Source organism: Hemicordylus capensis, chromosome 4 (genome assembly GCF_027244095.1).
Source record: "Hemicordylus capensis ecotype Gifberg chromosome 4, rHemCap1.1.pri, whole genome shotgun sequence".
Lineage (NCBI taxonomy): Eukaryota > Metazoa > Chordata > Lepidosauria > Squamata > Cordylidae > Hemicordylus > Hemicordylus capensis.
The window spans coordinates 852,164-867,213 of record NC_069660.1 but is presented as its reverse complement, the minus strand read 5'-3'; the positions used below and the strand labels follow the sequence as shown (position 1 = coordinate 867,213).

General features: G+C 64.4%; 1 protein-coding gene across 2 annotated transcripts in view; it reads left to right on the top strand.

Annotated features, from left to right (window-relative positions):
- SLC12A5 (solute carrier family 12 member 5) overlaps positions 1 to 15,050 on the top strand; it is a 101,554-nt gene that overhangs the window by 11,717 nt on the left and 74,787 nt on the right. Inside the window, exon 1 of one of the 2 annotated variants that reach the window (XM_053246271.1) lies at positions 11,787 to 12,178. The exons of the other annotated variant lie outside the window; for it this stretch is intronic. Coding sequence (XP_053102246.1) covers positions 12,127 to 12,178 — 52 coding nt within the window. The 5' untranslated portion in view covers positions 11,787 to 12,126. Of the gene's footprint in view, positions 1 to 11,786; positions 12,179 to 15,050 lie in introns of those variants that run through there. 2 annotated transcript variants of the gene reach the window in all.

Here is a 15,050-nt window from a genome sequence, read left to right as displayed (position 1 = left end):
TGGTTCAAAGACAAACTCACCATTAATAGCCGTATTATTAAGACATCACATTTAACTCACTAATCACAAGAAGCAAAGTAAGAGCAAATGAATACAATCCTAGCTCATAAGCTTCAGCTCATTATTCACAAACCCTGATTCTCTGTACATAGTGCCAAACTGAATATGTGTACAGTGACTTATATTATATTAATTTTTTTTAAAAAAAATACCTTTAGCCCCTAAAGACTGTGGGGTGGGTCTGCAAAGGTTCCCGCTCCCCTTGCTGGCCTCTAGGGCTTGGCAGAGACCATTTGAGCATGTGTGGTGGCTATATAATATATATATATATACTGAAAACAAAATGGCTGCCACACATGCTCAAATGGCCTCTGTGAAGCCTGGCATGGGGGCCTCACAGAGGCCATTTGAGCATGCACAGTGGCCATTTTGTTTTCAGTGGCCATTTTTTTTTAAAAAAATTTTTTTAAAAAAATGACACCCCCCTTCAAGTGGTGCCCGGGGCATGTGCCCTGCCTGCCCTACCCTAGATACGCCCCTGCCGCTCCCAAATGGAGGTGCCCAAGGGCCGCTGCTCTCTGGGGAACGTGCAGCCAGAGCCACAAGCAGTGGGAGAGGAGATGGACCAGAACCAGCCCCGCCCCCCACCCCCCTGGCCATGTGCAGGTGGGGCCAAGGCAGCTCAGAAGGAAGGTACTTTGTCCCTAAAGGAAGAGCAGGTGCCGAGAGTTGCCCCAGAGACCGATCCAGCAGTGGGGCAAGACAGAGGATCCTCCTGTCCAGATCTTGCCGGATTGCGAAGCAGATTGGGAGCTTGCTCAGTGCAGCCAGCCCAGGCAAGGCGCGGGAGGAGGTCTGCTCTGAAGCAGAGGGGCCGGATTCTGTGGCAGGAGCCAGTCCTGGGCCAAGGCATCTTCGCACCCTGGCCTCGTCTTGCCAGAGTCAGCCCAGCCATGGCCCAGAGGGGTGTCCTGGGTCGGAGCAGTGCCGGGCAGCCCCGGGGTGGCGTGGAAAGAATAGGGTGGCTCGAGACCCCCAGGAAAGAGGCGGGGGGGTCATCCAGGAGATCCGACTCCACCTCAGCAGCTGTGCCTCCTGGTGGTGGCCGGGCCTTGCTAGCAGCCCCCTGCCCCCCCCCCGGGTTGCCCAAAGGCTGGAGAGGAGGCTGTTGGGGGAAAGGCACCCAGTTCTCAGGCAGGCAGCTGCAGCCAGCTCTGCCACCCCCCGCCAGCCCCCAAGCTGGCCATGCCCTCCTTCCTGACCCACAGCAGTGCCCTTCTGGGGCCTCCCTTTGCTCCTCACCTTGATTGGGCTTCCTCCTCCTCCTCCTCCTCCCCCCCCCCCGGGCTGGGCTGCTCTGGGAGAGCTCTGGACCCCAGCTGCCTGCCTGCCCGCCCACCCCACACGTCTCACATGGCCCAGAGCGAGTGCTTCTGGGGCGGAGTGGAGTTTGCTCCCCAGTGCAGGCCGGCCCTCCCCTCCCGGAGCTCCTCCCACCAGGCCTGTGTGCAGCCCCTTGCTGGCTGTGAGTGGGCTCCATGCTGCAGGCTCCCCGCACCCTCCTGGCAAGGGGTCGAGGGGGGCCGGGCAACCAGGCTCCTTCAGTGCTTGGAGCTCAAGGCTGCCCCTGAGGAGGGTAGCGTGGGTGAGGGCCCTTGCTGCTGGCATCACCACCTGCCTGGCTGGGGCGGGGGTCCTTTCAGCAGGTTGTGGTGGGTGCTTCCTGTGGGTCTCCAAGGCAGGCCCCTGGCCAGGCATTGAGGCCCGCCTGCCCCAGCAGCAGAGACCTGTGTGAGTCAGTAGCTGCCTGGCTCTTCTCTCTCCCGCCCTGCCCGAGAGCCGTGCTGCATGCAGGCTGACCATTCGTCGGGTAGAGCTGCGTGGTTAAGCTGACCCATGGCCAGCCTGCAGGCAGCCTGGCTCTCAGAGGGGGGAGGAGAAGAGAGGAGCCACCTGAGCTCTTGAGCTCTCACCTGAGCGCCACCCCCGGCCTGTTAGGACAAGCTGCTCTGGGGTGGGGGTGGCCATCACCGTGACTTCATGCCCCACCTCACCCCTCCCTTGCAGACCCAGGCTCTCGCCTTTCATGGGGAGTCGGGACCGAGAGAGAGGAGGCGGCTGCTGCTGCTGCGGCTGCTGCTGCTGCGTGTCCCAGTTCTTGCACCCGCCCGCCCGCCCGGGGGATACTCCAAGATCCAACGCGTTTCTTAAAATAAACCCTGAATTAGATCGGTGCTCAGCGCCACCGTGCAGCTGCTATGGCAACGCCAGACCTGGTTCAGCAGCCGCCGCCGGATGGATGGATGGATGGAGGGGCGCAGGCGGGGGAGGGGGCGTGCCACTTGCCCGGGTGGGCAGCTCGTGGGGTGTGTGGGGCAGCACACACACACGCACACACGTCTTGCACAGCCTTCCTCCAAAAGGAGCCCAAAGGCAGCGGGCGGGCGGGCAGGCGGGGGGGTGCAGTCCAGGCTCGGGGGGCGGGGGGCTCCTGAGAGGAGCGCTGAGGCGAAGGCGCAACAGCGGGGTGTGTGTGTGCGGGGGGGGGATGCACTGGGCTGAAAAGGGGGTGGCCTTCCTTCCAGGGGGGCGGAGCGGGGGCTGGTGGTCACTGCCAAGAGGAAGCCGGGCACACGCACAGGCTGCAGGCTGGAAATGTCAAGCTACAGCCGCAGCAGCAGCAGCAGCAGCAGCACCACCACCGTCGCAGTCTCCATGGCAACCGGCTGCTTAAGGAGGCCCTCTTGTTTCCAAGGCAACCAGGCTGCCTGTCTCCCGCTCTCCTTCTGCTTGATGGGATCCCACAAGCTTTATTTTGGGGAGAGGGAGGAGGGGCAGCGCCTCAGAGGGCAGGGGGGCAGGCGGGGGCTGGCGGAGAGGCAGCGGCCTGGGCATGGAGGGGCCCAAGCCCCCTCCCTCCCTCCCATCCAGGCGCAGGGAGAAGAGAGTCTCTGAGCACCTACAGAATGCCTTCCCCCCCCTCCATGGGCGCAACCACAGCAAGGCCTGGCCCCCACCGCTGGGCTGAGGGCTGCCCCCAAACAAGGGGGACCCTGAGCACCAGGACATTAACTCCTGCCCTAGTTGCCCTTGAAGCTCACAGTGGTGGCCTGTGGGCACTCTGCACGCCCTCTGAGACCCCCCTGTCGAGAGGCGTGGCCTCGTGGGCACCTGGAGCGAGTCCTGCCCTTCTGCCCTGCTGAGGTGTGGGCTGAACAGGCTTCCTTGGGGGAGGGGGCGGAGGGGGGGCCTCTTCCCTGCCCTCTCTGGCCTGGGGCCCTTCCGCAATTCTGCTCCCCACCTGCTGTGGGACCAGTGCTCCCACCATGCACAGCCATCCTTTATGGAGGGGAGTGGTAGTCCCATGACCTCTGGGGACCCAGCTCGGGAGGCCCTGTGCTATAGGGCTAGGGTTGGGGGCTTCAGCCGGCTGTGAGGGCAACTCCCTTCCCTGCAGCCACTCGCTGCATCCAGTGGGGTGGGGTGGGGTGGGGGGGGGTGGCTCTGTTGGGCAGAAAGGGAACTGCGGAGGTGGGGTGGACCAGCTCCTGCACAGAGCTGGCAGCAGACCCAAGCGAGGGGGCCGGGCGTTGGGGCTCCTCTGGCTCAGCTCCTCCAGAGGGGGCCAGCCACAGCTGAGCCACCCCCCCCCCCTCCAGCCTACTCGTACCGGCTTGTGGGAAGGCGGAGGCCGCAAGAGACTGTGTGCAAGGCGCTCTGCACATGTTCCAGGTGGCACCAAGGGTCAGGCAGGTTCTGCAGGGAGACTGGCCCTTCCGTGGTGCTGTGGGCCCCCAGGGCTTGCTGTCCACACACCAGGCACCGCTTGGTGCAGGGGGGGGGCGAGGGGAGGGAGGAGGCTGGCCCCTGGCCGCCCTGGCACACACAGCCCCCCCCCCCGGCCCTGGACGTATAAGAGGCAGTCTTATTTTCAAGGGGCCGCCTCCCTCAGCCCCCCCCCGCAACTGGCCAAGGCCTCAGGGAGCGGGGGGGGAGAGGCCAGGCGCACCACTGGGAGATGAGATGGGGCTGCCCCATTTGAGACCCCCGGCACTGTGCTGCCTCTGGTGGTCCCAAGTGGGGCTGGGCTGCCGGGCGCCTGGGGCAGGCTGGCCCTCTCTCAGCACTTCAGAGCTGGGCTGCTCTGCCCCTGAGGCTGGCACGGAGCCTCCCCTTGGCCTGGCCCCCGGGACCTGCAGGGTTCACCCCCAGTGTGCTGAGGAGCTGGCCAGGCTGCTCACAAGGTCCCCACTGCCCCACTCTCTGGCAGGGGCGTGGCAACACACCCGTGCCTCCCACCCAGCAAGTGAGCCTGCCTCCCCCAAAGTGCCCTCAGGTGCTCAGCTGGCCCTTGGCCAGCGCTCTGGGGCAGCCCAGGCAGGCAGACTCCTGCCCCATCTCTTGGTGCTCGTGTCGGATGGGCCCCACATCTTTCTTGCTCAGAAATGGCTGTTGGCATGGCTAGCCTCGTGAGGCTGTACCCGAGACTGTGGGGCCTTGATTCTTCTTGGGGGGCAAGGCAGGGCAGACACCCCCCCTTTCCCCCTCACTCCCCCAGGGTTGGGACTCTGCCTCCCTCGTTTCTGTTCTTGGGCTAAATCAGGCACCCTTTGCTGATGCTCAGGGTCTGTTTCGGGCTCCCAAGACAAGAAGAGGGTCGCTGCCGCCCCACCCTGGCAGCCCCATCCTCCCCCGGCCCCCTTTCATCCCCTGAAGGCAAAGAGGCTCAGGCCTGCCCTGGAGAGTGAGTGAGCGTGAGAGCGACCCCTCCGTCAATGGCCCAGAGCAATCTGCAACAGCCTTCTCTGCCCCCTGGCAGCTGTGGGATCTTCTAGGGAGGGGATGCATTCTACGTAAGGACAGTCCTGCTGGATCAGGCCCCTCAAGGAGGCCCATCCAATCCAGCATCCTGTTTCCCACAGTGGCCCACCAGCTGCCTCCGAGAAGCCCACAGGCAAGAAGTGAGAGGGGCCTGCCCTCCCTCCTACTGTTGCTCCCCTGCAACTGGGATGGAGAGGCATCTTGCCTCTGAGGCTGGAGGTGGCCCATAGACACCAGACAAGTAGCCATTGATAGACCTGTCCTCCATGACTTTGTCTAACCCCCTTTTAGAGCCACCCAGCCTATTGGCTGTCACCACATCTTGTGGCAGAGAACTCCATAGGCTGATTTATGCATTGTGTGGGAAAGTATTTCCTTTTATTATTTTATTATTATTTTTACATTTATATCCCGCTCTTCCTCCAAGGAGCCCAGAGCGGTGTACTACATACTTGAGTTTCTCTTTCACAACAACCCTGTGAAGTAGGCTAGGCTGAGAGAGAAGTGACTGGCCCAGAGCCACCCAGCAAGTCTCATGGCTGAAGGGGGATTTGAACTCGGGTCTCCCCGGTCCTAGTCCGGCACTCTAGCCACTACACCACGCTGGCCTTCAGTTTCATAGAATGACCTCTAGTTGAGACTCCATGCATAATTGTACACCCCTCTGTCATGGCTCCCCATAGCCACCTCTTTTCCAACCTCAGGGGCTTCTAGGTCCACAGCCGGTTTCCCTAATTGGATGCCCCCCGCAAATGCCACAAGAGCAGCTCTCTTCTCCAGGAGGAGAGCTGGTCTTGTGGGAGCAAGCATGACTTGTCCCCTTTGCTAAGCAGGGTCCGCCCTGGTTTGCATTTGATGGGGAGACTCCATGTGTGAGGACTGGGAGACATTTCCCTTCGGGAAGAGCATCTGCAGGCTTGCAGGCAGATGATTCCAGGTTCCCTTCCTGGCATCTCCAAGATAGGGCTGCAGCCAGTCTGTGCAGACAAGACTGAGCTCGTGGGGCCCGTGGGCTGGCTCAGTGTCCCGTTTAGGGCAGCTCCCTCGGTCCCCATGTCCCCATATCACTGCCCTTCTCTCAAGGCATAGAACTTGGCGGGGGGGGGCGGGGGGAGGCCATCCAGTGAGCTGGACTGGCTGGAGGGTGGGAATTCAACGTGGCGGAATTCACTGCTGCCACATGTGGTGTTGCCACTAGTTGAGATGGTTCTAAAAAGGGATTCGACACATTCATTGGCCGGCGGTGGGGGGAGTCTGTTGACACTGATTCACCGTCATGAGAGGCCTGCCTGCACAAGCCGGGACCGGGAGAGCCCTTTCCACCCTGCTGCTGAAATGGAGAGTGGTGGTGGTGGTGGTGGTGAGCAGGGCGGGTGCCATGCTGGGGAGCACCAGGAGAGGGGCTGGAAGGAGGCGCTCTCTCCAGGCTGCCTTCCTGCAGCCCCACTTCTGGCTGCCCCATCTCACAAGGCATGTTAGGGAGAGGGGGGGGGGCGCCCAAGCACCGTTAAGGGGTTGCAGCAGCATCTTCCCTGGGAGGGAAGGGGGCCAGAGGGGCTTGGTGGCCCTTTCCATTCAGGAAAAAGATGACGGGAGCAGCTTGTAAAATGATGCCAGGCATGGAGGGGGAGAGAGCACACCCCCCCCGCCCTGGAGTATTATGGGAGTCATCTAATGAAACGGACCAGTAGCACATTCAGGGCGGCAGACCTGGGAACAATGCTTCTTCCATCTCTGGAATGAACGGTTCCCGATGTGGTGATGGCTGCGAACCTGAAGAACCTTCCAAGGGGGAGCAGACTGGTCCCTTGGAGCCAGGCCTGTCTGTGGCTGCTGGGCTTGCTGCAGGGGGCCCTGGCGGGGGAGGGAGGCTGGCTTGATGCCCTGCCAGTGGGCCACTGTGGGAAGCCGGGGGTGGGACGAGATGGGCTCATCGGGGCCCGATCAAGGCAGCCCGGCTCTCCTGGCCTTCCCTCCTAGGAACCTAGGATGCTGCCATATGTTGAGTCAGACCCTTGGTCCATCTAGCTCAGTGCTGTCTACACAGACTGGCAGCGGCTTCTCCAAAGTTGCAGGCAGGAGTCTCTCTCCCAGCCCCTATCTCGTTGGAGATGCTGCCAGGGAGGGAACTGGGAACCTTCTGCTCGTGGCAGAGCGGCTCCATCCCTGAGGGGGAATCTCTTCCAGTGCTCACACTTCTAGTCTCCCTTTCGTATGCAACCAGGGCAGACCCTGCTTAGCTATGGGGACAAGTCATGCCTGCTACCACCAGACCAGCGCTCGCTCTCTCTCTCTCTCTGCCTGGACTGAACTCGCCCCTAGGTCAGGCCTAGGGTGCCCATGAAGCACCCAGCACTCTGCCTCAAGCATCCTGCCTCAAAATGGGGAAAGTTCCTGGGCCTGCACCCCACCCCTGGAAGGCTCCCTTTGCTTCTCTTTGTTCCTGTGTTGGGGTGCCTGGGAGAAGCAGGCCCTTCTCTGGAGGTGGGTTTCCAGGGTCTCCACTCCAGGGTGCTTCAGCAGCTCTGCTGTTTCTCCCCTAACATCTGCATTTCCGTCTCTCCTGCCCTTTCTCTGCCAAGCACAGAAGCGCATGTGCACGTGCATGCGCACACACACACACACACACACACACACACACAGAGCCAGGCGCTTTGGGAGCTGTGGCTTGCGAGGTGCAAAATAGGTGAGAGGAGATCTTTTATCAGGCCACCTTCTCTGGCTGCTGGAGGAGACGAGTGGATGACAAGTGCAGAGGCAGCAGTCCTCCCTGCAAGATAGACGGCCGGCCGGCCGGAGTGCCAGGCGCCAGGCCCCAGAGCCAGCCGCTGGCCACAGGTGTGCTGCTCAGCAGGGTGCCTGGCTGGAGCAGGCAGGATGGGCAAGGCAGTGGCCTCCGTCACAGGCTGTGCTCCTGGGAATGCCGCCATAGGGAGCAGCAGCACCTCGGGGGGGGGCACCTGGGCGGCACCTGCTGGAGTGTGAACGAGGGACACGTTGGGCTTCTGGGCCCATCCAGGGAGGTGCTTGTTCTTCCTCTGGGCCTAGAAGGGCCTGCAGCGGAGGGTTCTGGAGGAGGAGGCGGGGTGGGGGGGGGCTAGAGGGACTGCCGTGGGTGCCGGGGCCTGCTGGGAGCTGTGGGCTGCTGCTGCTGCTGGTGGTGGTTGATGGGTCATGCTGTCCCTCTGCGAGGAGGCAGCGAGTGGCCAAGGATCCCGGGCGGCCTTCCCAGGTGGGGGAGCAGGGAGACCCGGCCTCCCCACCTTGGCTGTGCCCCACTCTCAAGGGCTGCTCTGTTGTCCACCCCACTCCAGCCGCCCCCCGCCCCCACCATTGGGGTGCTGTGGTATTTGGGGCAAGAGCACCCGGGGAAGCTGCCACCCAGGCTTCTGTTCTGGCTTTCGACGTTCAGTGCATTTCACCTCCATCTCCCAGGCGCTCCTCTCCAACCCCGCTCCCCCATGGCGGGGTGGGGGGGGGTGAGTCTGTGTGGCTTGTGAAAGGTCTCCTCGTGAGCTCAGGGCAGAGGGGAGATGTGGACAGGTCACTCCAGAGCCTGGGCGGGGTGTCTCTCTCTCTCTCTCTCTCTCTCTATGGCCGGCTCTGTTGCAGGGAGCTCGTGCTGGGCGGAGGGCTCTCTTGCCCTGCCCCACACAGGCAGAGGCACCAGCAGTCAGTCGCTGCAGCCCCCGGACCAGGCGACCCCACACCCTTGCGGGCCTCTCCGGTGGAGCATGGCCCCTCCTGGGGCTTGAATAGTGGTGGCCAACCCAGGCTTGCGAGTTGTGACCAGCCAAGGCTCTGGTCCCCAGCGGACTGGGGGTGTCCCCCACCGACCCACACGTGCTCTGGGGCTGGCTGGGCTTCCTCCCGGGCCAGGCTGATGCTGCCGCCCCAGAGTTGCTCTTCCTCTCTGGCCTTTTGTCTGAAGGACGCAGCGCCCAGGTGGGTCAGGCCCCACGCCTGGGGCCAGGCTGGGCAGCAGCAGAGCAGCTGCCCCTCAGAGGAGCCGCTTGGGAGGCCCCCCCCGGGGCACGGAAGCTGTGTCGCTTGGGGGGGGGCTGTGCACCAGTCCCTCAGAGGAGCTTAGCGGGGGGGCGGTGACAAGGTGCCCGGGAGTCCCACTGCTAGCGGAAAGGCCCACTGAGGTGGGCAGAGAAGCAGCGGCAGATTCCCAGCTTGAGAGGGGAGCTGCCGGTCTCGGCCTCGTTGCTTCGCTGGAGCCCAGGCTCGACGGACCTTCTCCAGAGGGGGGCTCCATGCACACTGGGGCAGGGAACAAAGCCCACAGCTGCCCACTCTGGGCCAGAACAGGGAGGGAGCCGTAATCCTGGGATTAGTGCGGATGACGACGGGTGTCTCACGTCCTCCCCCACCCCCACCCCGTGCCTGTTGAGCAGCCAGATCTCCACTTTCACTGCCAGAGAGAGACCAGCAGGACCAGGCGAGCGGGCGGGGGGGGGCTCTGGGGGGAGAGGGGCTCACGCAAGCCCCTGGCCTCTGGGAAGGCAGAAGGCCTCTCTGTGCCACCTCCCGAAAGAACAGCGATGCTTGAGAGAGACATCTCCTGGGCGGGGGGCGGGGGGGGCTACAACAACATTGGAGGCGGCTTGTAGACCGCCCCGCCCTGCCCGCCTTGGCGCTCCTAGAGGGTCATGTGTGACGAGGGTCTAGGAAGCCCATTTCCTCTGGGCGGGGTGTGGGGTGCAATGCAATCCAAGCAGGGTCCAGGTCTGAGCTAGGCTTGCAGCTCTGTGGGCTCCTGCGGGGGGGGGGGCACTGGTAGCTTCTCCTCCCACAGAACCTTCAACCCTGTACAGCACTCTGCCTGGGGAGGAGAGGTTTGAGTGGGGGTGCTCTCTGGGGATTTAGCGTGGGAGGGGGCCAGTCCCTGGCTCTCCTCTCGCCAACCTCAGCCATGAAGGCACAGACGGGCTTGGACCAACCCCCCCTCCCTCCCCCTCCCCCTCCCCCCACCCCACCCCCGCTTGGGGATGGTCATAATTCTCATCCGCTTTCCAAGACTGTTGTAAAAATGGCTGCGTTCACATCCTGTGCAGTGCCTGGTGTTTCCCATTTGGGAACAGGAGCACGTAATGCCCATGTAGGGTCCGTATCCATACGGGAGAGTCTGGTCTGGATTGTTTGGCTTGTTTGGAATTGGGACACTTGAGAATTTCCCTCCTGACGCAGGCCTGTGCAATCTACCCATCTAGCAGAACAGAGAGGTGCCAGGTCCTTCCATCAGAGTGGGGGGCAGGAAGGAATATTTAGGGACAGACAGGAACAGATACGGCCTTGCAAAACACAGGCTGCACTTGCTAGCAGCAGTAGATTATGATGAGGAGTGCTGTGAAGTGTGGAAGCTTGCATGCTCATACGTCACCCCATGCTAGTCCGATGTAATAGACCTCTTCTCTCAGCCTGACTCTCCCTCTGGCGTGGGCCCTCGGAGAGATCCCAGGCGGGAGCACTTGGGAGGGCAAAGCGGGGTGCAAGCGCTCGCCCCCCTTGTCTGGGCCTTGGTCCACGCTGGCGCTGGGGGGCAGGGTCCACCGGGCCTGCCTGCCTGCCTGCCGCAGGGTGTGGAGTGGGGAGGGTTGCTGGCAGTAATGCAGAGCAGCTGGCCACGGCCCAGGAGGAAGCCGGCGATTAATTACTGCCGTCAAGGAGTAATGAGTGCCCGCGGCTGCCATGATCCGTGCTGGGATCCCTGGCAGAAGGGGGGTGCAGGCACCCTCCCTCCCTCCCTCCCGGCTCCCTCCAGCAGCAGGACTGAGGTTGCCAGCAACACTCCCTGCGGGGGGGGGGGTCAGCTGCCCCTTGGCTGGAGCCTGCAACGCCAGGTGGCAAGTGGGCCCCCAGGCCCGGCACCAGCCTGTGGAGCAGCGGGCAGGAGGGGGGGCGCCTGGGGGAGCAGAGGGTCCCGGCAGCTCCTGCCAGCCTCACCACAGCGGTCCCGGCAGCTTGGAGGGGGGGCGGCTCCTCAGGCCAGCCGCAGGAGTGGGGGCCTTGCCCCCTGTGCCTGAGGCTCCTCGGGTGAGGAGCAGGTCTCAAGGCTGGGGTCTGCCCAGCCCCCCCCCCCGAGAGGCCTGTGGCTGGCTGTTCCGGGGGAGCCTGCCTGGCCCCTCCTCTCCCAATGTGTGTGTGTGTGTGAGAGAGAGGGAGCGAGAGAGCTGCCCGGTGCTCTGAGGCGCTCCCTCGGCCCGGCTCGTGGCCCCTGATGCCAGCCGGGAGTTGCTGCTGCCGCCAGGGCTCAGAGGGTCTTTGCAGAGCGGGCACACAGAAAGTGTGGGGTTGGGTCCAGCCTAGTGTGTGCCCTCTGGGAAGGGGGGTGGCTGCGGTCTGGGCCCCCGGCTGCTTTGGCTGGCCCAGGACTAGCAGCCCCCTCAAGACATGCCTGCACAGGGGGTGGGGTGAGTGAGAAGGCGGCTCCTTCTTCCTCTCATGTGATGGTGCTGGAATGTTGGCTCTTAAGGGCCAGGCGGGCAGGTGGGCGGGAGGGGGGGGTCATGCAGGGGCCTGCCCTGAGGTCACCGTGTCTTGGGGAAGGGGGTGGGTGGGGTCTGGTCTGTCTTCCTGCCCAGACTGGGATGTTCTCCCATGAACTGTATGCCGTGGGGTGCCAAGGGGTGACCCAGCCATGCGCAGGTGTGTGGGGCAGCCTTCCTGCTAGTCCCCCCCCTTGTCTTGCGCCATTCTGGTCTTCAGGTCCAGACCCCTCCGTGCCTACCTTCATGCGAGCCAGAGGCTGACGTGGCAGCAGGGATTGCCCCGCCACAGCGGAGGGGGGGGGCTTGGGCTTGAAGCCCCCTCTCCCGCAAGCCCATCTCTTGCAGCCCCCGCTTCCCCCCAACTCCTCTGGCTGCTGGCGTGGGGGGGGGGGAGGAGGAGGCTGCCCCAAATGAGTGAGACTGCATCAGCGCAGGCGGATGGGGCGGGCGGTGTGGGGGGGGGGAACCGCAGTGCCAGCCTCGAGATGCCCTAGTTCCTCTGCCGCCGGCTCAGAGCTGCGCTGCCCTCGGAGGTGGCGAGCAGCTCGGCGGACGCTCCTCGCCCCTCCTCCTCCGCCTCCTCCTCCGCTCCGCACGCTGCCCCCCCCCGCCCCCTCCAAGCCCGACGAGGAGATGCCTGCTGAATACGCGATGAAGCCAAGCGGCTGCTGAGCGGGCGGCGGCGGCGGCGGCGGCGCAGGGGACGTTTCTGCTCTGCACTGCAGCGGCGGCGGCGGCGGCGGCAAGAGGAGCGGACGGGCGCCCCGAGCAGAGGCGAGCGGAGGCCAGTGCGGCTGGGCACGCGGGCGCCATGCTGAACAACCTGACGGACTGCGAGGACGGCGATGGGGGGGCCAGCCAAGGTAGGGGCCGGCGCGTGGGGGGCAGCACCAGCCGGGGGCGCAACGCGGAGGCCCGGCCAGCAGGGCTCTGGTTCGGGGGCACGTGTGGATGCGGGGGGGCAGGGGTGGTGGAGGCAGGGACGGAGCTCTGGCGGGCGGCAGCGGCTCGCGTTCGTCCCGCGGAGCGCAGCGGCTTTTCCTGCCCAGGAGCAAGCAGCGGGTTGGATCCCGCCGCAGCAGCAGCAGCAGCGGAGGAGCTCCGGGCCAGCGCGCCGGAATGCGCCGCCTCCTCCTCCGCCGCCGCCGCCGCCTCCTGCCGCTGCTGCTGCTCGGCGGCCGCCTCTGTCCAGGGTGCTGGAATGCCGCTGCAGTCCAGCCCGCGCAGCGCCGATCCCCGCCAGGCCGGCGAACGGCAACGCGCTGGGGGCCCTTGAGGCCGCTGTGCGCAGGCGGATGAGTGGCGGTGCGGGAGGGGAGGCTGAGGCGGGGGGCAGCCTCCTCCTGCCTGCGAGGGCGCGGGCGCTTCTCTGGCGATCTCGAAAAGGGCCCCCACCCGCATCCCGGTGGCTCGAAACAGCAGCTCTGCGGGGCCGCCTGGAGCCGGACAGAGCCCCCAGACCCGGCTCCCAGCTCGGCAGGAGGGCGAGACTCCTTGCGACCCTGCCCCCCCCCTGGACTCCGCGCGCGGCTGTCCCTGTCCCTGGTGCTGAAGTCCCCCTGCTTGCTGGCCGCGAGGGGGGGGGGTTGGCGGCGAGAGCAGCCAGCCCCCTCCCTCTGGCAGGCCCCCAAATGGGGCGCCCCTTGTCGGTGCGCCATTCTGCAGCCCCACTTGGCTCCCGAGGCTGCGGGGGGAGGTTGAGTCCCTGCCTGCTGGTGAGCGGCAGATCCTGGACTGCAGACTCCGAACTGCGCCAGCACAGCCGCACCACTTCCAGGCAAAGGATTGGGCTCCAGCCCGACGCAGACCCCGGCCTGTGGCCCTTTCCCCCTGGCAGGGAGGGCGCACAGGGCAGCCCAGGCACTCTGGGGGTCTGGAATGCTGGCGAACTGGGGAGTGGGGGGGGCGCAGCCTCCGAGCCCTTGGCAGAGCTGGGGCACAGTGCGGTGCTGTGGTCTGCAGGTATCTGCCTGGGAATGTGCCCGGATGGCACAGCCAAAGCAGATGCCAGCTGACTGCGGGGGGGGGGGGCTCTGAACCTCTGCCCCACTTTCCTCCTCCTTGCAGCCAGTCTCTGGATACTGTCTTGTTCTGCCATCGCCCCCCCTCCTCAAAGAGTGGAGGGCACTGGGCACAGCATCTGGCTGGCTGCAGCAGCGCTGGGGGGCAGGAGCGGCTGCACGAGGCCAGCAGCTGCTGCGAGGTCGGTGTGCCTGTGCGTGTTGGGGTTGGCGGGCACCCGTCCCCTTGCCTGGCCCTGCTCATCGGGGCGGGAGGCTGCTGGCGTCTGGCTGGCCTGGAGCGTCTCCATTCAAGGGCAGCTTTGCGGGGAGGAGGCAGCCAGGCCTACAGGCTGCGTGGGGGCTGCAGCTCAGGGCTGGGCCCACGTGGGTGGCCGGGGCAGCGCTGCTCTCCCCAGCTGGGGGCTTGCTTGGAAGTCTCTGGGGACCAGTCAAAGGGGGGCTCTGCGGGGGGGGGACCCTGGTGGGGGCATGCAGGGCCGCCCCCTGGCTGCTCTTTCGTTGCACTGGATTTAAAGGCAAAGTCAGTGTTTCTTGGTCCAACTACTGGGGAACAATACAGCAAAATGCGAAGGGTCAAGATCCACCAATAGGAGCCGTGCTGATGCCTTTGGTGCTTGGCAAGGAAGAAGCCCTGAGGACTGTGGCCTCCTGTTGGGGCAGCCGGGGTTGGGGAGAATGTGTGTATGGCCAGACGCCCCTCTGGGGTAATGTGCCCCACCACAGCTTGCCCGAGGCACAGACTGGTCTGATTCAGCAATCTGGAGCAGGAAATTGATTCCACTGGTCCGGCCTCCGTTTTCCGTGGGCTAACAGAGACACAGGAGGGGTGGGGTGGGGAGTTAGGGAGCTGTGTGCGACCCAAGACTTGTGGCCCCAGCATCCCCTGCAGTGGGCAAGTGGGCCTGAGATGGGCTTCTTGGGCCACATCGTGTGTCTGCTCGGCCTGTTCTTGTGGGGTTTGGCCCAGATCTGCACAGAGAAAGGCAGGCTCAGAGCTTCCGTGGAAGGCAAACACCCGGCTGGCCAGTCGGTCTTGGGGCACTGCTCGGAGCCTTGTTCTCAGTCACGGTGGCAAGAATTTATGAATGGATGACTCTGAAGTGTGGAAGCCAAGTACTGGCCAACCTTACTGAGCTGTTGTGTGGATGACAGAGGCTGTGTGAGATCCTCTCTCCTTGAGAAGATGTCTTGGCTCTTTGTGAAAATGCATGGAAAATCCCCAAGACCGGATTCTGTGCGAGCCTGTAGGCCATGACATCACCTCTCCCACACCTGCAAGGAGAGACAGAGCCCTCCTCCTCCTCCTCCTCCTCCTCCTCCTCCTCCTCCTAGGTGGGACCTGAAGTTGGGACAGCTGGGAGCAGCAGCCATTGCTGAACTCAAAGCAGCCGGCTGCTGAGGGGTGGGCTCCCTGGAGGGCAGGCCGGTCTTTGGGGCTGCCATCGCCTCGGATGCGGCTCTCCGTCCAGTGGGCAAGACATGGAGCAGGCCAGCTGTGCCTGGCCATGGGGAGGCCGAGGGGCCGTGGGGGGAGGGGCCAGTGGCCGGGCCCAAATTGGGGGTGAGGAGGGGGCGGGGGGGGAAGAGACCTGGGCTGGGGCAGAAGAGGCTGCCTTTGGAGGGCGGGGGGGGGGGCAAGCCTGAGGCTCCGTCTGCCCAGAGCAGCAGAGAGCTTGGGTGGTCTCTCTTGGTGGTGAGGAGAGTGGCCCAA